The 21,212-nt window shown below is 43.6% G+C and overlaps 1 protein-coding gene across 1 annotated transcript; it reads left to right on the top strand.

Moving 5' to 3' along the window:
* The first annotated feature begins 3,134 nt into the window (after positions 1 to 3,134).
* On the top strand, positions 3,135 to 4,936 carry LOC129865023 (achaete-scute homolog 1a-like). The gene is made up of 2 exons (XM_055937427.1): positions 3,135 to 3,910; positions 4,063 to 4,936. The coding sequence occupies exon 1, from the start codon at positions 3,308 to 3,310 to the stop codon at positions 3,890 to 3,892; it is 585 nt and encodes a 194-aa protein (XP_055793402.1). The 5' UTR covers positions 3,135 to 3,307; the 3' UTR covers positions 3,893 to 3,910; positions 4,063 to 4,936.
* The last annotated feature ends 16,276 nt before the right edge of the window (positions 4,937 to 21,212 follow it).

Below are 21,212 nucleotides of genomic sequence, written 5' to 3'. Positions count from 1 at the left end.
TTCACGCACTTATCAACCGAACATCCCTGTTCATCCCTACTGCCTCTGATCTGGCGGACTCACTAAACACACTAATGCTTCGTTTGTAAATTATGTTTGAAGGTTGGAGTGTGCCCGTGGCTTTCTGTAAATAAAAAAAACAAGAAAAGGGTGCCATCTGGCTTGTTTAATATAAGGAATTTGAAATGATTTATACTTTTACTTTGATACTTATGTATATTTTAAACCAAATACTTATAGACTTTTACTCAAGTAGAATTTTACTGGGTGACTTTTACTTGTACTTGAGTCATTTTCTATTAAGGTAGCTTTACTTTTACTCAAGTATGACAGTTGGGTACTTTTTCCACCACTGGGGATCACTCTCTCTCTCTCTCTCTCTCTCTCTCGCTCTCTTTCTCTCTCTCTGTGTGTGTGTGTGTGTGTGTGTGTGTGTGTGTGTGTGTGTGTGTGTGTGTGTGTGTGTGTGTGTGTGTGTGTGTGTGTGTGTGTGTGTGTGTGTGTGTGTGTGTGTGTGTGTGTGTGTGTGTGTGTGTGTGTGTGTGTGTGTGTGTGTGTGTGTGTGTGTAAAGACCAGAACAGGTAGTCACGACCCATTAAACAGTTGCACATCACTGGCCACAGACAGGATTGGATGATTGTCCACATCGACTGTAGGGAATTTCAGATAAATATTCAGTTCAGCATCTCTTCAATAGGCTAACTGCTGAGAGAAGTTGATTCAGATTACTCAGATGCCTTGTGATGGCATGGGTCATTACCATTCACTCCAGATGTTCTTGACAGGTCTCATTAATTAATTAAATGCATAGCACATCCCTTTTCTTTTACTCAATAAGTAAAACAAAAGCATCAGATAGATGTTTAAAGTAGCCTAATTTTAAACTTCCAAAACTTTCAAAATTAAAGTCCCCTATACTGTCATGTACGCTAGCTAGACAACACTGTGCTATAGTCCACTTCATATGTTTTATTTCAGATATGGTCTTTCATCTAAAACTCTATTTTTTAGCACAATTGAATAGTTAATGCAGCTGAATATAGGCTATGCCCTTCAAACTTTTTTTTATTTAGACCTATTCATGTGTATAAATTGTTAGTAAAGATAAATTAGAATTTTGATAACCGTGATCACTGTGTTTGTATCCTTCAAAATGCATTCAGTAGGGGCTTTCCACTTTATTATAAGACTGATCTGTTGTAATGCACCTGCAGAAATTATACAAAGTAGAGTCAGTGCCATGGCCGACCCCAAACGACCACATTATTTAAAAAAAATAAACACCACAATTTAGTTTAACAGCCAACAAATTGAAAATTAATCCCGCATATCACATAGGGATTATTTCCCAGGACAAATGGGCCCTTGTGAGTTTTGTTTATGATGTCTCAGTGAACTCCAAAAGCAGAAAGACAGAGGTGTTTCAATGGATACTCGGGCGCCCAGATGTCATATTAATTATTACACTCGGCTATGACTGGCACGCTCGAATAGAGGGAGCGCTCTGCCTGCCTCTGGAAGATCTGCAGTAGAAAAAAGTCTTTACAAAGCGCTAATTGGACTCTGGAACCGCACTGACAGGGAATGGTAGATAGGTTTCAGAAAGCCGACGATGGCGAGGGGGCTGGGGGAAACTGAATAGAACCCACGCTTATTTTCTAAACTCTCTTGCTGTGCAAAAAAAGGAGGAAAAAGAAAAGAAAAGTTGGTGGGGGCTGGGTTCTTCAATGCAGGCTTGATTTTGAATGCCACAGCCAACACAGAAAATTTTCACAATTTACCCCCTCCCCTCAAACACACACACACACACACACACACACACACACACACACACACACACACACACACACACACACACACACACACACACACACACACACACACACACACACACACACACACACACACACACACACACACACACACTCATCCCCATGAGTGGAGTCGGTTGGTTTTGTTCTGAGTGAAAGACATGTTCTATTATGCTGCCCTTTAAAAGAAAACAAAATTGTCGAAATACACTGTGTCGAGTCGTTACTGTAACAAAATAGGGTGTATCAAATCATACACAAAACATCCTCGAATGCGTCCTTCTTATGGCCCCTTCTCAGATTTACCCTTCCGTTCCGCCTCTCCGAGGGTGATGATTAGCTCTAGCCTAATGAAAGTGGGAAATTCGCCTCTGCTGGACAAAGCTCCATTCTTCGAAAGACGAAGCATTCAAATGCGGTTGTAAAAGTGTTAACAATAAACGGTGGGTCATCCAAGACTGTGGGGTCTGCTTGTGCCTGCCAACCCGACAGTGTTCAAAAGAACTTACTGTCAATGGGGTCTATAAGGTATACCTTATAGTATACTGCCCATACTGTATGGACTGCAAAGACAATGCAAACAACTAAATCTTAACATCTTTGATAAGCGCCTTTAAGGTCCGCCTGAGTTTGAGAGGTGCCTTTCAGCACTACTTTTCGGTCCACTTGAGAAATTGGTTATCTGCATGCGTAAAAAGCTAGTATAGTCTAATAGGTTCGCTTGTTTAAGTTATTTAAAAAAAAAAGATATATTCAACAAACAAAAAAAACAACAGTTGTTTGAGTCACCCATAAACGGACACGTTTAGCTCATTTTACGCATAAAATGAAATTACGCCTTATTTGTCTTTCGACCTCGACCTCGATCTTATTTTATATTCTATCACACTGTGGCCAACTTTTATGTACAAGACCCTGAGTCTCTCATTCGCCATGAAACAATTCAATATATCTAGTATATAATGTTCATTTCTGAACTATAGACGCTCTATTTTTATGCATTTTATATGAGGAGCATTTTGGAACCTTTGCGCGTAATCATGCGATCCGGTGCTAGATTTTCAAAGCAGAGTTGAATGAAAACTAACATTCTATTAGTGCTCAAAACTCTCAAGACATCTGGAACAAGTCGGCATGCTGCAACCAGTTGTGCTTTGGCGACTGTTTGTTCAGTGGTTCAAGTGGCACGCGACCGGCGTACGCATTGCAACAGCATAGGAGCCAAGGTGAATACAACTAGCACGAGGAGGAGGCGTGGTCAGGTCCAGCGCGTGGGGCTGCCAGTGTATAAGCCTCGCTACTAGCCTTTATCAGGACTCAGTTCAGACTGAGGAGTGTGCGAGGCAGAAGCCCACAAGACCGCCCATTAAACACGGCTAAAGTGAGCATTAAGCCACACGTGAACGCCACGAGCAGGACGCACTGCTACGGATCAATCCAAAGAAGAACTCTGAGATTCTCTGCAGCTCTTATTTTTATTTTTCAATACGTGCCAATGGACATCACAGCAAAGATGGAAATAAATGTGAGCCAGCAGCACTTCATGCCGCCCTCCTGCTTCTTTGCTGCCGCAGCGCAGAGTATCCAGCTCAGCCCTACCAGCAGCCAAGGGAGCGGCAAGTCAGCATCCAAGGTGAAGAGACAGCGCTCATCCTCGCCTGAGCTGCTAAGATGCAAGAGGAGGCTGAACTTTGCCGGCTTTGGGTACAGCCTGCCGCAGCAGCAGCCGCACACTGTGGCGCGGCGGAACGAGAGGGAGCGCAACAGAGTGAAACTTGTCAACAACGGCTTCGCCACTCTCCGGGAACACGTCCCCAATGGCGCGGCCAACAAGAAGATGAGCAAAGTGGAAACGTTACGGTCGGCGGTGGAGTACATTCGCGCACTGCAGCAACTTTTGGATGAGCACGACGCGGTGAGCGCAGCGTTTCAGTCCGGGGTCCTGTCGCCCAACAACTACCCCAACGAGATGAACTCCATGGCAGGCTCTCCAGTGTCCTCCTACTCGTCGGATGAGGGGTCCTACGACCCTCTCAGTCCCGAGGAGCAGGAACTCCTGGACTTCACTAACTGGTTCTGAGCATCTGTATCCTATAAGGTAAACATGTTTTTATAATAGGCCTATCATTCATATTCTACAAGTACTGTATTATGCTTTGTTATAATGAATATTTGCATTATTACGTTTTCAAGATCAATTGAAAATAACTGAACTAATGTCTTACCTCATTTTCTTGTTCGTTACTATAGGAATATGGATCAATTGAATGATGTAAACTCTCAGCATGGTTCGGGAGGATTACAGGGGAGCTCGCGCCCGCTAGAACAAGACGCACTGAGCTGGCGTTCTGCTCCGGTCGTCCACGACCCAGTCCACCTAAAGGAACGGCCTTGCAACCAGAGAAACTGCGGACATGCAGGCCAGTGTTGAGCCAAACGCCAAAGGACTAAAAAGAAAACGGGCTCTCCATGTCTGACAGCGTGGGAATTCAACCTTCCAGCACATTCGCCCACGAAAACAACATTTCAAAAGTGATTTTACAACAGCACACAAAACATTATTTAAAATGTTGTTCTCAAACTATGCTTCATCCAATCAAAGAACATCAACCCTTCTTTGTAAACTCCTGTGACATTTAGTTCTAAAATGCTTCCAATGTGCGGATTTTATTATATGAAATTCTATATCAAACATGTTTTTGAAATATATCAAGATATTTTTGTATGTAAAGAGATTTTTTTGTAGATGTTTTCTTTTGTATATATTTATATTGGTAAGTTGCCCTTACCTCTTGCCTATTTTAGACTTGTATAATACTCTGCAGCTGGCTATTCTGTGTATGGTCATTGATTAATGAGGTTTCAAGAAGGGGTTTGACACTCCGACGTTTTAATTTAGCACCAATGTGTCTTATTTAATAGGAAATACATGTTATTGTACATGGAGTTCACGATGATCAAAGGTTATGCAGCTATTGTCCAAACAGAGAACAATGGCGATTCATTGTCTATTGCTATACTGCCAGCTCCACACTGCCTTTACTTATATCATGTTGGTTGAAAAGAGAAAAGCCTATAACCATATTTTCTACACTCTAGTCTCATAATAAAACATTTTCTAGTATTTCCTTTTGTACCTCAGACTTTTTTACGTTTGCATTTTACATTCACTATTAGTTACAGTGTGTTTGACTGGAGATGGAATGGGAGAAAGGATATAGGAGAGGGGGGAATGAAATATATTTCTGTTACATTTTTTAATAAAAATATTACCCATTTTACGCACACTTCCACCAACGAATTCATGCCATATCACACATTTTACTCGCGTCCCATTTGCGTAAAAAACGGTACATTCTGTAATATAAGTTAATTAACATACAAATAGAGTAATATAACAATAGCAAATTCGAATCCTCAAGAATCCAATAGCCCTGTTTATAGCCCGAGGATACTTAATGGGGGGATAATACGTCTTGTCTGGCTTTAGGCTAGCGGAGACGTGTCACGAATATTGGAGCGTTCATGCTGCATGTCAATTCTGTTGTGCACCAGCTCAATGCTGAAGCGCGCAAGCGCGTGCATATCAGAGTGAGAAAAATATGTAGCTACAGCCCAGCACCCCAAAATAGCACTTGAAAAAGTCCCAGTTGCAACAATGACTCCGTAAGTCCGTCTATGCCATCCTCTTAGTCAAATCCATTACAATAAACTCTAAAAACAACTTTAGTAAACGAAACTGTATAAATAACAGTGAATTACATCAGTTTGCTATGTTTTTGGAACCTCTACTATATTGTGCAATTCTGTAAAACAAACAATCCTATTTCTAATTTAAACATACTTATTTCGTTGGCAAACCATCAACATTAGGATTCCGAATCATATAGAACTGTAGGGTTTAAGCTCTGAAAATAAAGTTAATTGCGATGACAAGAAAAAAAGCAAAGCTTGAAAAGTTATTCTTGTTTAGCCTACATGTAAATGATCTCACTTGTGGTAAGTTGCAGGTGCCTACAGTGTAAAAATAGACATACAAACAGTTTTGCAAAGAGCACCCATAACATTCTGCTCCATTTCTAGTTCAGGTACCTATCTAATCCCTGAGGCCAAGAAGCATCGCGTTTGACAGGTAGGGACGCGTTTGCTTCGAGGCGCGTGCCTGGTTTAATGAGTGAATGCCGTTGTCTAGTGGTGGAGAGGAGCGCATTGAATTGGCTGACGGCGTGTGCCTTTCCTACAGCAGCGCGCGACTAGCACTCAACAAATGTCCTCGGGAAGAAAAAAACAGTTTGGCTGAAGTTAAACCATTTGTTGCGTGCAGCTGCCAGAGGGAATATCGTCAAAGAGTACCAGGTATTGTTCACCACTATCTCTAGCTGAAAGGGTTATTGCTCAGCAGTTATTAACTTGTGATGCCACCACAATACAATTCCTTGACGCCAAGATAAACATCATAGCTGATGCTTCATTAATGATTTATTCGGTAAAATGGTTGTCACATAAGAATATATTCTAAGGCATGGCTACTAGGCATACATATTATTTTAGTGGAGCCTACTATTACATAAAGCCGGTGTATTGTGTATAATGCACCATTATCTAACTCTCTAGGGGGACAAATACTGATTTTAAATCTATTTCTGGGACCAAGTTATGTTTAGACAGGACACAACGTGTATTTTCTGATGGTGTTAAGTCAGGTTTCCTTGATATTACGAAAGGTGTCATACAAGGTTTGATTTTGGGTCATGTACATTTTACTAACTACAGTACAGAAACAATATTGGTTTGTCTGTAAAAAAAAATGGTAACCTTCACTTGTGTGCGGGCATACTATTGTGTATTCTGCTGCCCTTTCTGTTGACAAAGCTCTATCTGATCATCAATCTGCCTTCATTGATTTACAGAAAACCTTTATTGACCTCAAACTAGTATTGAATTCTATGTTTTCTAGAGCACATGCACTTTAGATTGTGTTACATCGATTGTGTCCCTGCATGCAAATATCTGGGCATCTGGATAGACGATGGGCTGTCTTTTAAAAAGCATATTGATGATTTAGTGAGGAAGCTGAGAAATAAAATGGTCTTCTTCTATAGAAACAAGTCCTGCCTCTCGCTTAATAGTAAAACGCAGACCATTTTATCGACGTTCCTACCGGTCCTAGACTATGGTGACATCTATATGAATGCAGCAGACACTTCATTAACGCCGTTCAAAGCAGTTTACCATAGCGCACTTCGTTTTTATTACTGGTGACAGGTTCAGTACACATCACTGCCTTCTTTACCAAATAGTAGCCTGGCCCTCTTTGAAGTTACATAGGTCGATTCATTGCTCTCTTTTTATTTATAAAGCTCTCTTACAAAAACTCTGGCCGTACCTAGCATAATTAAAAAACCTTTAGACATACGAGTCACAGTACCATACCTGGTCTCATGGATGGCTTACTCTGGAAATCACTTCGGTCTCTGATTTGAGTTTGTTAGCACCCTATATATGGAACAATCTACAGAGTTCCGGATGTGGTGTGGTGCCTCTCAGGAGTTCAAATTGTTGATTGGGGACCTCTTTGCTGAGGAATGTGATGTTTTTTCTTGAATGTGTTTGTTATTTTGTATAGGCCTATTTGTATTATATTGTAAATTGTGTATATGCTGGGCTCGCTTGGTAAATAGACCTTGGTCTCAATGGAACTCCCTGTTAACCTTTTACTGCAGTGGGCTAAGTCAGGGTCACACAGTCATTCTTGGTAGTCTTAAACAAATCTACTGTACTTTGAAACAAAAGTATACACTTCACACACGGTTATGGGCTTAAACAATAAATACAAAAATTGGCAACTGAAAACATTAACGCTTTCAGTTGAAAAGCGTCAGCGAAAATGTATTACATTTTGAGTTTGCATCCAAATATTATACTTTATATACATCACAGAAGACTGAAATATAACAAAACCGTTTGACATAGAAACCCCGAATTCTCGGCGTAAAAAACAGAAAATGTTTATTAATTATGAAAAAAATAACATCACACCCATGATTGCACTAGAGGGCGATTTGATCATTTGACTGCAGGAAAGGGTTACAATAAAGGTAACATACAAATAGAGCTTACCAAGAAGGGCACAAGACACAAAAACGACAGGCAATATGTATAGCTCTCTTTGGTACTCTTATTAGGCATTATAGAATTTCTATGACACAGATACTCGAAAACAGCAATGAATGGTCCGAACAATTCCATGACCGCCTGTCAGAGTGCGTTAACGCTTTCCTCCCCGACTCTGTCAAGCCTGAGGGAAATTAAAGAAAGAACTGCCATATCTAATTTGTAATTTCTTGCCGGACCCTCTCACTTAAAGCTGAAGGAGATGATTGAAAACACATAGGAGATTTAGGTTAGTTCATGCTTCATTTATTTTATTTTCATAATGCCACATTACTCAGTTACTAAAGCGGTGGAGAGCCATTATATTCCCCCCCTATCTGAAAAACCCGCACAAAGGTTTGGCATAAATCATGCATTAAATCAGTGCTTGATTTGTGCAAAAGTTCGAAGTTGCACCTGCATCTTGCATTTTAGGATTTGGCCCCCCATGAGCATCAATTGTGTATCCCTTGTCTAACTGGAGTCTAAACGTGTTATGTCCCTATTCAGTGCATTACTGATTCAGCATGAACCGCAACTGAAAATCCCTGCATATTTCAGAACCATAGACAGCACCCTTCTCAAGTTTAGACGTCCACCTTCAGTAGGCTATTTATAAATGCATATTCCAAAGGGTGTCTCCAAAGCCCTTTTGAAGAAATGTCTCAGAATGTCGACTTTGTTACATGAAAAGTGCCCCCCCCCCCCCCCCCCCCCCCCAAAAAAAACGACATAAAAAAACAGCTTTAAGTGCATTAGCTATCGTTTTAGAAAGGGGACCCTGGCACCCTGGAACCCTGTTGCCACAGTGTGTGGTAGCTAATGACAGATAGGGGTCAAGCCTGTGTAGCCAATGACAACACAGGTTGCTGGAGTCATCCAGTGGGTTGGCGATGACCAAGTTGTGGATTAGGACGAAGAGGGGCTGGTACACCAGGAAGTCCAGCAGGTCCAGGGAGCTGATGTGTCGGAGCTCCTGTTTGATGGCTTCCTCTTGTTCTGGTCGGATGCCCCCGGCCTTTAGCTCCACTAGGAGCTGCTCTGCGCTGATACAGCCCTGCCTGGCCACAGCACCCCCTGTCTACACCTCCAGCAGGAACAGCTGCTGTAGAGGGACAAACACAATGTCAATACAGGTGGAAAAAAAGAGAGGCCCTTTAAATATGCAATGGTGTGGACTTGGTTTAGACAGGGCAAAGGTGTGCATGTGTGTCTCGTATATGTGTGTGTCGGTCGGTGTGTGCCTCTCCTAGCGTCTCATGTTACATCGGCCTGTTTCTAGTCTTGTATGAGTGCACCTGTTTGCACAGTTAAATGCATTCTAGGTAATAATTGGGGGGAGGGGGTATAATCCTCTGGCAATCAGCCCATTTCTACCCTCCAGCTCCTGCAGCCCAGTTAACAACCCTATCCCTACCACCAGCTCTATAATTACAAAGTCTTCCTCCACCTAGACCAGGCTCAGTTTCCACACCCATGGCCACATGCTTTCATGTTCCCTATGTGCCTTTCAGCAGCCCCGTCGGCCTGCCCTCCCCATTTGAATGCGCCGGGCTGCCTTGCCTCTTGTGAATGGCCATCCTATAACTCTGGTCCATCTGAGATGAGTGGTAGTGTGTCTCAGGGCTGATTAAAGGGAGGGAGGGGCGGAGCGGCGCGGGAGGTACACCGCTGGGCACTTTAATGAGATTAAGGCCCAGCAATCCATGAAAGCGAAAAGGAGCCTCTCTCTCTCTCTCTTTCTATAGATGCACTTGGTCCTTCTGGAAAAAGCTAGTTTTACTAAGCTTTCATTTGAAATGCCCTTCAAAGTGTTTACCAAGTCTTTATTTCACTGTAATTACCCTCCCGGGGCCATGAAAGAGGGAGAGGTACCACAGGTTGGAAGAGATTGTGATGTAAGCATGAAAATACCTTCATGAGGGTGATTATGGTAAATGTTAAACTATACTGTACATGGTAAAGATGGGCTTTACAGTTAGGGAGTAAGCAAACTACCTGAATTATATTGAATATTATTACCACATGAATAGTGCCTTCAGAAAGTGGGATTAAAATGGATTTCATTGACATTTTTTTGTCAGCAATCTACACAAAATACTCAGTAATGTAAGTAGTCAATACATGTTAGAATCACCTTTGGCAGTGATTACAGCTGTGAGTCTTTCTGGGTATGTCTATAAGAACTTTCCATACCTGGATTGTGCAACATTTACCCATTATTCTTTTCAAAATGTTTCAAGCTCTGTCAAATTGGTTGTTGATCATTTCCAGACAAGCATGTTCAGGTCTTGACATTTGATTTTCCAGCAGATTTAAGTCAAAACTGCAACTCGGCCACTCAGTAAAATTCAATGTTGTCTTGGTAAGCAACTCAAGTGTAGATTTGGCCTTGTGTTTTAGGTCAGGGTTTTCCAAACTTCGTTCTGGGGCCCCCGCTGGGTGCAAGTTTAGTTTTTTTCCCTAGCACTACACAACTGATTCAAATAACCAACTCATCATCAAGCTTTGATTATTTGAATCAGCTGTGTAGTGCTAGGGCAAAAAACTAAAAGCGCACCCACGGGGGCCCCAGGACTGAGTTTGGGAAACTCTGATTTAGGTTATTGTCCTGCTGAAAGGTGAATTAATCTCCCAGTGTCTGATGGAAAGCAGACTGAAACAGGTTTTCCTCTAGGATTTTGCCTGTGCTTAGCTCCATTCTGTCTTTTTTCTTTACTGAAAAACTCCCCAGTCCTTAATGATTACAAGAATACCCATAACGTAATGCAACCACCACTATGCTTTAAAATAGGAAGTGTGTAACGGGTGTCCTCCTCCTCTTCGGACGAAGAGGAGGAGTAGGGATTGGACCAAAGCGCAGCGTGGAATGTAGACATAATTAAGTTTATTAAAGTAAAGACGAAAACCGAAAACACTTCAATAAACTACAAAATAACAAAACGACGTAGACAGACCTGAACATGGAACTTACATAAATACACGAAGAACTCACGAACAGGAACAGACTACATCAAACGAACGAACAAACCGAAACAGTCCCGTGTGGTGCAACATACACAGACACAGAAGACAACCACCCACAAACAAACAGTGTGAACAGCCTACCTTTATATGGTTCTCAATCAGAGGAAAAGTCAAACACCTGTCTCTGATTGAGAACCATATAAGGCTAATTACAAATGACCTACACATAGAAACACAAAACATAGAATGCCCACCCCAACTCACGCCCTGACCAACTAAACACATACAAAATAACAGAAAACAGGTCAGGAACGTGACAAAGTGGTACTCAGTAATGTACTGTATTGGATTTTCCCCAACCATAACACTTTGTATTCAGGACAAAAAGTAAATTGCTTTGTCACATTTTTTGCAGTATTACTTTAGTGCCTTGTAAACAGGATGCATGTTTTGTATTATTTTTATTCTGTACAGACTTCCTTTTTTTCACTCTGTCAATTTGGTTAGTTTTGTGGAGTACAATGTTGTTGATCCATCCTCAGTTTTCTCCTATCACAGCCATTAAACTCTGTAACTGTTTTAAAGTCACCATTGACCTCATGATGAAATCCATAAACGGTTTCCTTCCTCTCCGGTAACTGAGTTTGTAGTGACTGGGTGTACTGATAAACCATCCAAAGTGTAATTAATAACTTCACCATGCTCAAAGAGATTTTCAATGTCTGTTTTTTTTTTTACCTATCTACCAATAGGTGTCCTTCTTTGCGAGGCATTGGAAAACCTCCCTGGTCTTTGAATCTGTGTTTATATTTAAAAAATGTATTTAATTAGGTAAGTCAATAAAGAACACATTTTTATTTACAATGATGGCCTACCCCGGCCAAACCCGGACGATGCTGGGCCAATTGTGTGCCGCCCTATGGGACTCCCAATCACGGCCGGATGTGATTCAGCCTGGATTCAAACCAGGGACTGTCACCTCTTGCACTGAGATGCAGTGCCTTAGACCGCTGCGCCACTCGGGAGCCCGTGTTTGAAATTCATTGCTTGACTGAGGGACCTTACAGATAATTGATAAACACTTATTGACTCAAGACATTTCAGCTTTTCATTTTGAATACATTTTTACAAATTTCGAAAAAACATAATTCCACTTTGACATTATGGGTTATTGTGTGTAGGCCAGTGACAAAATAAATCTAAATTTAATCTACAGTATACATTTGAAATTCAGGTCGTAACACAACAAAATGTGGAAAAAGTCAAGGGGTGTAAATACTTTCTGAAGGCACTGTAGACCATCGTTCATACTGAAGATGTTGCTTCAACAGGCATGAGATAATGACAATATTTGGTTTGTATTACCTTTGCTTTGTATAGCTTTAATGCCAAAGAATGGAAGTCCATTTTGCTTATCAGGGAACGCATCTCTACAGTGTCACTATAGTGTTAGGGTAAAGGGGAGAAAGAGAGAGTAAACAGAAAAACAGGAGAGGTGGCCCAGTTGGGGAGGTCTGGGTCCCTGTGGCGGGTGTTTTTTGGCGGGGCTCTCCCATGTGACGCTGTTTGGGGAGACGTGATGGTAAAGTGTTCTGAGCCCATTGTGGTTGCTCACAGTGGCCTGTCCTCAAAACAATGACCATGGATACGGGGACATCCCGCCACAGCTAACGGATAAAACTACTCTGGATGGAGACATGAGTGGGTGGTGAGGGTGGTGGGCGAGGGGTAGTAGGGTGGGGGGGTTCAGTGGAGGTAGATTAGAGAAAGAGGAGGGAGAGACCGGGATCAGGGCACGCTCTGGTGCAATATGACCACTCGCTGACCGACACAATCTAGTCCCCGTTCAGATAATTAGACAGAGACACAGACGATTGTGTTGGGACAGACCTCTCCTGTCCAGCGTGTGGCACAGCGACGGCCGTCCCCCGGTCACTAACGAGCCCCCCGTGCTAATGAGCCCTTGTCCCTCCCCGGCCCGGCCCACGCGCTGAATGGCCTGTTAGTGGGAAAGAATGGAATCAGCACTCTGCCACCGAGTTGAGCGCACGCCTGAGTGCTCACAGCTCTGTGATTGGCCCACTTCCCCAACCGGGGCCAAGACGGGAGGGGCTTGATGGGAACGAGGGGAGACAGGGCAGCTAATGATCATTAATTGCACTTGGTTTGCAGTAAAAGAGCCCAAACGACAGTGCAGGGAAGGACAGTCATGATAATGGCCGCCCTAAACATGGGTCCGGGAAGGACCAGTGAGGATAATAGCAGCCTAACCCACTTCTTTTGTTGGCCCTCCTACGGCACCCTGCCATGGACAACCCAGCAGACTTCGTACTTACGTAATGTCCAACATTTTGTCAGTCACTCCTCCATTGGGGGGGCAGGGGCATGATGAGGTTGGGGGTCAGTGTTGGAACGCAAACGCATGCTGACCCAGTTAAAATCGAGTGACAGGGAGAAATTGAGACCTGTTTTTGGAAGAGGGGGATTTGAACAGGCCACAGTTGGTCTGAATGCAGTGTGAAGGAAGGAGAGAATGAATAAAAGCAGGTCTGAGGGAGAAGAAGAGGATAATGCATTTGGAGGGACTCAGAAGTGACACACACACACAGGTCAGAGTGAGGAAAGACTGCTAGTAGTGAAATTCTACTACAGATCTTCCAGGTTCAGGGGGGTTCAGTGGTGGCATGAGGTTCCACTGGTGTCCTGTAAGGGATTGCAACCCTGGCTCTGATGGGCTGCTGCTGTATGGAAATGTGTCTCTCAGGTCATGTGACCTGCCCTGAGGGAATAGCAATGTACAAGGCAGGCTGAGAAGCACAGTGTTATACAGGGACAGATGGACTGAGTCAGGGGGCACGCCAGAGAGAGAGAGAGAGACATTGAGAGAGAGAGACATTGAGAGAGATAGAGAGAGAGAAAGAAAGACATTGAGAGAGAGAGACATTGAGAGAGAGCGAGAGAGTGAGAGAAACATACTGAGGCACAGAGGGGAGAACTAGATTGAATAGTAGAGTGACATTGCGAAGGATAGAAAGGGAATTGCGGGGGAAGGGGGAAATAAGGGCATGGTACATCATTATTTGGTATACTCATGCTGGTCAATCCTCAAAGGCAGCCAGAGAGTAGCATTTTTCGGGTACTGTTACAGATTAGTTTTACGCTAGGACTAAAGTCAACAGGATTAGAGCAGGTAACAGGATCAATTTAGTTCAGCTAGGGCCAGATGAGAGACTGATGCTATTGTTTTTTAGGCAAGGGTATTAAGATGACTAATCTTTGTCTTGAAGCTTGTACTTCCATCTAAGGACCTACAGATGAAAATCGGCGGTTTAGGAAACTCTGGAAGTATTATATGCCAGTATTATCTGAGATGTTAATGATTGGGCATGGTCCCTGTTAGAAATATCCAGGAACCATTTACAAGCTCCCTGAAAAGAGTTCCATTTCCATGCACAGGGCATAAAAATGAATCACGATCACAATTACTTCTTTCCAGACTAAACCCCAGTTAGTCCCTCTCCATTTCTGGAGAAGTCAGACAGTCTATAGTCATAGATGGGATTGAGTAGGAGCCTCTTCTCCTCTTCACCGGGCAGCACAAAAGGCCAGCCGTAAATCAGGGGACCCATGACCCTGGCCGCGTCCACCCTGAGAGGGAGCTCTCACACTGGACTGTGTCTCCCTGAGCAGCCCCTGACCCCCGGAGACCCCTGGAGCTTCAGGCGGGCCCTGTTCACAGTACTTAGTACTCAGCCATAAACCACGGCCAGGGAGAAACGTGCAGTGTGTGGGAATCTGTGGCATATGGGACATAATGTAGTGACAGAGGCCCCAAACTCTAATCAGTGTGATGGGGTTCTGTATTGGGATCATGACTGCCCAGGTCAGCTTTAAATGGCCTGACTAGGCGTGTTGTAGTCTTAATATATTCACAGGCATACACAAACACACTCAAAACAGTACACACGCACTGAGGCATACACAGTTGAAAGACATACCGATGCACACACAGTGGAAAGACATACCGATGCATACACAGTGGACAGACATACCGATGCACACACAGTGGACAGACATACCGATGCATACACAGTGGACAGACATACCGATGCATACACAGTGGACAGACATACCGATGCATACACAGTGGACAGACATACCGATGCACACACAGTGGACAGACATACCGATGCATACACAGTGGACAGACATACCGATGCATACACAGTGGACAGACATACCGATGCATACACAGTGGACAGACATACCGATGCATACACAGTGGACAGACATACCGATGCATACACAGTGGACAGACATACCGATGCATACACAGTGGACAGACATACCGATGCATACACACACTATTATTCTTATTCATGGTGGGGGGTTCAGTGACACCTCTTTCGACTTCATTGTGAAAAGGGAATTGGATTGGTGACTTGGACTACTCACTCCATGGTGGCTATTTTCTGCGCCAGGCTCGCAACCACAGCAAAGAGCCAGGTCTGTAAGTCCATCTGTCACCCTGAAATCCACCATCTCCAGGATCTGAGAGAAAAACCATCATGGTCAAAGTGATACGGAAGGTGTTGTGTGTGTGTTGTATTTACCCTGTAGACGTATATCTCTTCTTCATCAGAGAGCAGCTCTGGAGGAATGACCTTCTTTAGTGCCATCAGCACTTACAGGCAGGAGATGTAACCATCAGCATTGATGACAACCTGAAGGGATCATCATCAACATTATCATAATCAACAACAACATCCTCATGCAAGCAAAGTTAGAATCACGAGAGACAGGAAGAGGGAAGTGGAGAGAGAGAGTAAGAACTACAGAAAGATAGAGACAGGAAGAGTGAAAGGGAGAGTAAGAACTACAGAAAGAGAGAGACAGGAAGAGTGAAAAGGAGAGAGTAAAAACTACAGAAAGAGAGAGACAGGAAGAGTGAAAAGGAGAGAGTAAAAACTACAGAAAGAGAGAGACAGGAAGAGTGAAAAGGAGAGGGAGAGTAAGAACTACAGAAAGAGAGACAGGAAGAGTGAAAAGGAGAGAGAGAGTAAAAACTACAGAAAGAGAGAGACAGGAAGAGTGAAAAGGAGAGGGAGAGTAAGAACTACAGAAAGAGAGAGACAGGAAGAGTGAAAAGGAGAGAGTAAAAACTACAGAAAGAGAGAGACAGGAAGAGTGAAAAGGAGAGGGAGAGTAAGAACTACAGAAAGAGAGACAGGAAGAGTGAAAAGGAGAGAGAGAGTAAAAACTACAGAAAGAGAGAGACAGGAAGAGGGAAGTGGAGAGAGAGAGTAAGAACTACAGAAAGATAGACACAGGAAGAGTGAAAGGGAGAGTAAGAACTACAGAAAGAGAGAGACAGGAAGAGTGAAAAGGAGAGAGTAAAAACTACAGAAAGAGAGAGACAGGAAGAGTGAGAAGGAGAGAGTAAAAACTACAGAAAGAGAGAGACAGGAAGAGTGAAAAGGAGAGGGAGAGTAAGAACTACAGAAAGAGAGACAGGAAGAGTGAAAAGGAGAGAGAGAGTAAAAACTACAGAAAGAGAGAGACAGGAAGAGTGAAAAGGAGAGGGAGAGTAAGAACTACAGAAAGAGAGAGACAGGAAGAGTGAAAAGGAGAGAGTAAAAACTACAGAAAGAGAGAGACAGGAAGAGTGAAAAGGAGAGGGAGAGTAAGAACTACAGAAAGAGAGAGACAGGAAGAGTGAAAAGGAGAGAGAGTAAAAACTACAGAAAGAGAGAGACAGGAAGAGGGAAGTGGAGAGAGAGAGTAAGAACTACAGAAAGAGAGAGACAGGAAGAGTGAAAAGGAGAGAGAGTAAGAACTACAGAAAGAGAGAGACAGGAAGAGTGAAAAGGAGAGAGTAAAAACTACAGAAAGAGAGAGACAGGAAGAGTGAAAAGGAGAGAGTAAAAACTACAGAAAGAGAGAGACAGGAAGAGTGAAAAGGAGAGGGAGAGTAAAAACTACAGAAAGAGAGAGACAGGAAGAGTGAAAAGGAGAGAGAGAGTAAAAACTACAGAAAGAGAGAGACAGGAAAAGTAAGAACTACAGAAAGAGAGAGACAGGAAGAGTGAAAAGGAGAGAGAGAGTAAAAACTACAGAAAGAGAGAGACAGGAAAAGTAAGAACTACAGAAAGAGAGAGACAGGAAGAGTGGAAATGAGAGGGAGAGTAAGAACAACAGAAAGAGAGAGACAGGAAGAGTGAAAAGGAGAGAGAGAGTAAAAACTACAGAAAGAGAGAGACAGGAAGAGTGAAAAGGAGGGAGAGTAACAATGAGAGAAAGAGAGAGACAGGAAGAGTGAAAAGGAGAGAGTAAGAACTAGAGAAAGAGAGAGAGAGGAAGAGTGAAAAGGAGAGAGTAAGAACTAGAGAAAGAGAGAGACAGAAAACGAGGAAGAAAGAGGGAGTGTATCTGAGGCATAGTGTGAACAGAGAGGGTTTAAATCCCCTTTCACTTACCGCTTCAAAAGCCCTTTTGTATTCTGCCAGCTTCTCCTGGCTGAAAATGCAATACTTTGCCAAGAAGTCGACTGCAAGAAAGAAAGGAAGAGGAGAAGAGGGAAGAAGAGAGTAAATACAAACCTCTGTGTTTAACAGGCTCTCTAGCGGGAAGAGAAGCCACACACAGCCCTTTGCTATAGTGTTAAATTCAAATCAACTGCTTACAAATCCTCACACATCACCAAACTGAAATATAAACTTAATATTATCTCAAACTGGGTTTATATCTTATTTCATACTGATCACAAAACATCTGTGAGCATTTTGAACGTTTTCTAATAATATCTAGATATACAGTATGCCAGACTTCAGGTGTGTGTATGTGTATGTGTATGTGTGTGTGTGAGAGTCTGGTCTTTATCAATGCGAGGCCAGCAGCATCCCCCTGGTGGTAAGGGGGGGGGGGGGGGGGGGGGCAAAAAGGGCCAGTGTGTTCACTGGGGTTCCCAGCCGGGCAGGCAGCAGACTCAGGGGCCTCCTGTGGCACTTGGCTGCTAAGTCTTCGTGTGTGTAGAGAGAGAGGAGTTTTTACAGACCTGGGATAGGCTGAGGTCAATCTATTGATTAACTAAGAGAAACAGGCATCATAACTCACTTTAGGGGAAACGTTTAATACAAGTACAAGGGTTTGAGCACGTAGTACACGTTTTAGAAATTATATATACGGATGTTGAGGACGCCACAAGGCTACAGTGGTCAAAATTTCCGATAGCAACTGAAGGGCCTACAGCTCGTTTGCTATGATAGCTACACATCCACGCCAATTTCAGAACGCAAATCTGGGGGAGGAGAAGAGAAAGCAGCAGAAAGGAGAAACGGGAGAGAAGGGGAGAGAAGGCGAGAGAAGAGAAGCGGAGACAAGGGGAAAGCACTTTAAGCTGCTTCCACTTCAATTCAGTAGAGATGAGAAAGAGTCCACTGAATAATGGATCTATTCATTGGGTAGCAGAAGAAAGTAACAGAAACAGAGTTTGTATCAGTCTGACTTAAACCCCTGGACCTCTGGGTTGCTCCCCGGTTGCAGGGGGCCGTTTCAATCTGCCATTTATCTGCTTAGGCCTAATCAAAACCAGGCCTTCTGCAGCCTCCGCCTTTCACATGCAAAGCATTACATTCGCATCCAGTCAACTTGACTTGTTAAAGCTTGATTGATCAAAACCTGCGGCGGGGCTGTGTACATCTGTTTGCAAATATCTGTGACGAGAAGGGGCTTTCGCTGAGACCCACGAGTCACACGTTCGGTCCCAGAGCAGCATCTGGGCTGGGTATTAGCTAGCCCCCAGACCCCAATCTAACCCTCTTCAATAGACACACACACACTCCACTGCCTGGATCAGTGCACTGATCAATCCAATGAAGTGAATTGACAGCTTCTGTGACAGAGTAAATGGATCCCCCGTCTCCTCTCTTTAGCATGGTGGCGGGCTGAGGCAGGTCCCATCAGTCCTGTCCCTGGTAGGTAGTGCTGCAGTCCCCCTAATGGGGACTCTATTCTACCAAAACTCTCTCTCTTTCTCTATCCTAGGCCTGCTTCTCTTTCCAGGGCCTCTGCCTTGCACCTCTCAAGCCTGATGTGTGCCCACAAGCACTCACTTTTACACGCGCGCGCACACACACACACACACGTGCACACACACACACACACACACACACACACACACACACACACACACACACACACACACACACACACACACACGCACGCACGCCCGTCCGTCCGTCCGTCCGTGCTGAAGGGAGATCAGGGGGTCTGCGACTGAGGGGGCCACTCCGTCGGGAAATCAGCCGGACAAAAGGTGCAGTGGAGTGAGAGATTGAGGGAGGAAGCGAAGGCGGGTGGAGGAGCGGGACAAAGCCCAGGCACTAAAACCTCCTGCCAGATAGCCTTATCTGATTCCACTCCAGCGCATGATGGCTTTTTTTTCAGATGGCCTTTAAAGCACACAGGTTGTGCCTTTGGTGTGAAGCCTAGCAGAAAATGTTAATCAAGAGAAGGACCGTGGCACAGAAAGGCGAGAGAAAGGGGACAGTCACTCCGCTGAAGCTGTAATCTGTAATGAGAGTGAGGCGATTCAGTAGCGATTGAGGGAGGAACAATGGGGCCGTGATGATGATGAGCAAGGAGGTTCACTTTTACTGCCGTTTGTTTTGCTTCTTTTTGTTCAGTTTCTTCAGTCACCACAAAGACGTCCACCGGTCCGCAGACGGCGAAAAGCCACCAGTCACATCTCATTTAACACACACTTGGACATCACTGTCAATGTCTCCAGCTGACAGATGACAAACGGCCTGATTGCTGATCTGACACCATGCAGGCATTCATGAACGCACGATTCATATTTTCTCACAGAGTCACAACCTGAACAAAACAAACATCATTCAAAGTGAGAAGGTAGTTTGCATATAACCGTTATTTTATAGAAATCTAGGTTACGTCGGAATAACTGAATGACTGCAACAACAAACTTTCTCAATACCGTACATTATAGTCAGGAAATACAGTTGGTGTTACGGCTCTCGTTAGTGGAAAGAGTGGACCAAGGCGCAGCGTGGTAAGTGTTCATGATCGTTTATTCAAGTAACACTCAAACAAAATAATAACAGCGACAAAACGAAAGCGAACAGTTCTGTCAGGCACAGACACGAATCAGAAAATAAGATCCCACAAAACCCAAAAGGAAAATTACAACTTATATATGATCCCCAATCAGAGACAACGATAGACAGCTGCCTCTGATTGAGAACCATACTCAGCCAAAAACACAAAGAAATAGAAAACAAAGATTTTCCCACCCGAGTCACACCCTGACCTAACCAAACATAGAGAATAATAAGGATCTCTAAGGTCAGGGCGTGACAGTTGGAGGTTTACATACACCTTAGCCAAATACATTTAAACTCAGTTTTTCACAATTTCTGACATTCAATCCTAGTAAAAACTCCCTGTCGTAGGTCAGTTAGGATCACCACTTTATTTTAAGAATGTGAAATGTCAGAATAATATTAGAGATAATTATTTATTTCAGCTTTTATTTCTTTCATCACATTCCCAATGGGTCAGAAGTTTACATACACTAAATTAGTATTTGGTAGCATTGCCTTTAAATTGTTTAACTTGGGTCAAACAAATCGGTAGCCTTCCACAAGCTACCCACAAAAAGTTGGGTGAATTTTGGTCCATTCCTCCTGACAGAGCTGGTGTAACTGAGTCAGGTTTGTAGGCCTCCTTGCTCGCACACGCTTTTTCAGTTCTGCCCACAAATTTTCTATAGGCTTGAGGTCATGGCTTTGTGATGGCCACTCCAATACCTTGACTTTGTTGTCCTTAAGCCATTTTGCCACAACTTTGTAAGTATGCTTGGGGTCAATGTCCATTTGGAAGACCCATCTGCAACCAAGCTTTAACTTCCTGACTGATGTCTTGAGATGTTGCTTCAATATATCCACATAATTTTCCTACCTCATGATGCCATCTATTTTGTGAATTGCACCAGCCCCTCCTGCAGCAAAGCACCCCCACAACATGATGCTGCCACCCCCGTTCTTCACGGTTGGGATGGTGTTCTTCGGCTTGCAAGCCTCCCCCTTTTTCCTCCAAACATAACGATGGCCAAACAGTTATATTTTTTTCTCCAAAAAGTACGATCTTTGTCCCCATGTGCAGTTGCAAACCGTAGTCTGGCTTTATTATGGCAGTTTTGGAGCAGGGGCTTCTTCCTTGCTGAGCGGCCTTTCAGGTTATGTCGATGTAGGACTTGTTTT

This window comes from Salvelinus fontinalis, chromosome 11 (genome assembly GCF_029448725.1).
Source record: "Salvelinus fontinalis isolate EN_2023a chromosome 11, ASM2944872v1, whole genome shotgun sequence".
In the NCBI taxonomy this organism is placed as follows: domain Eukaryota; kingdom Metazoa; phylum Chordata; class Actinopteri; order Salmoniformes; family Salmonidae; genus Salvelinus; species Salvelinus fontinalis.
This window is presented reverse-complemented; position numbering and strand designations above follow the sequence as displayed.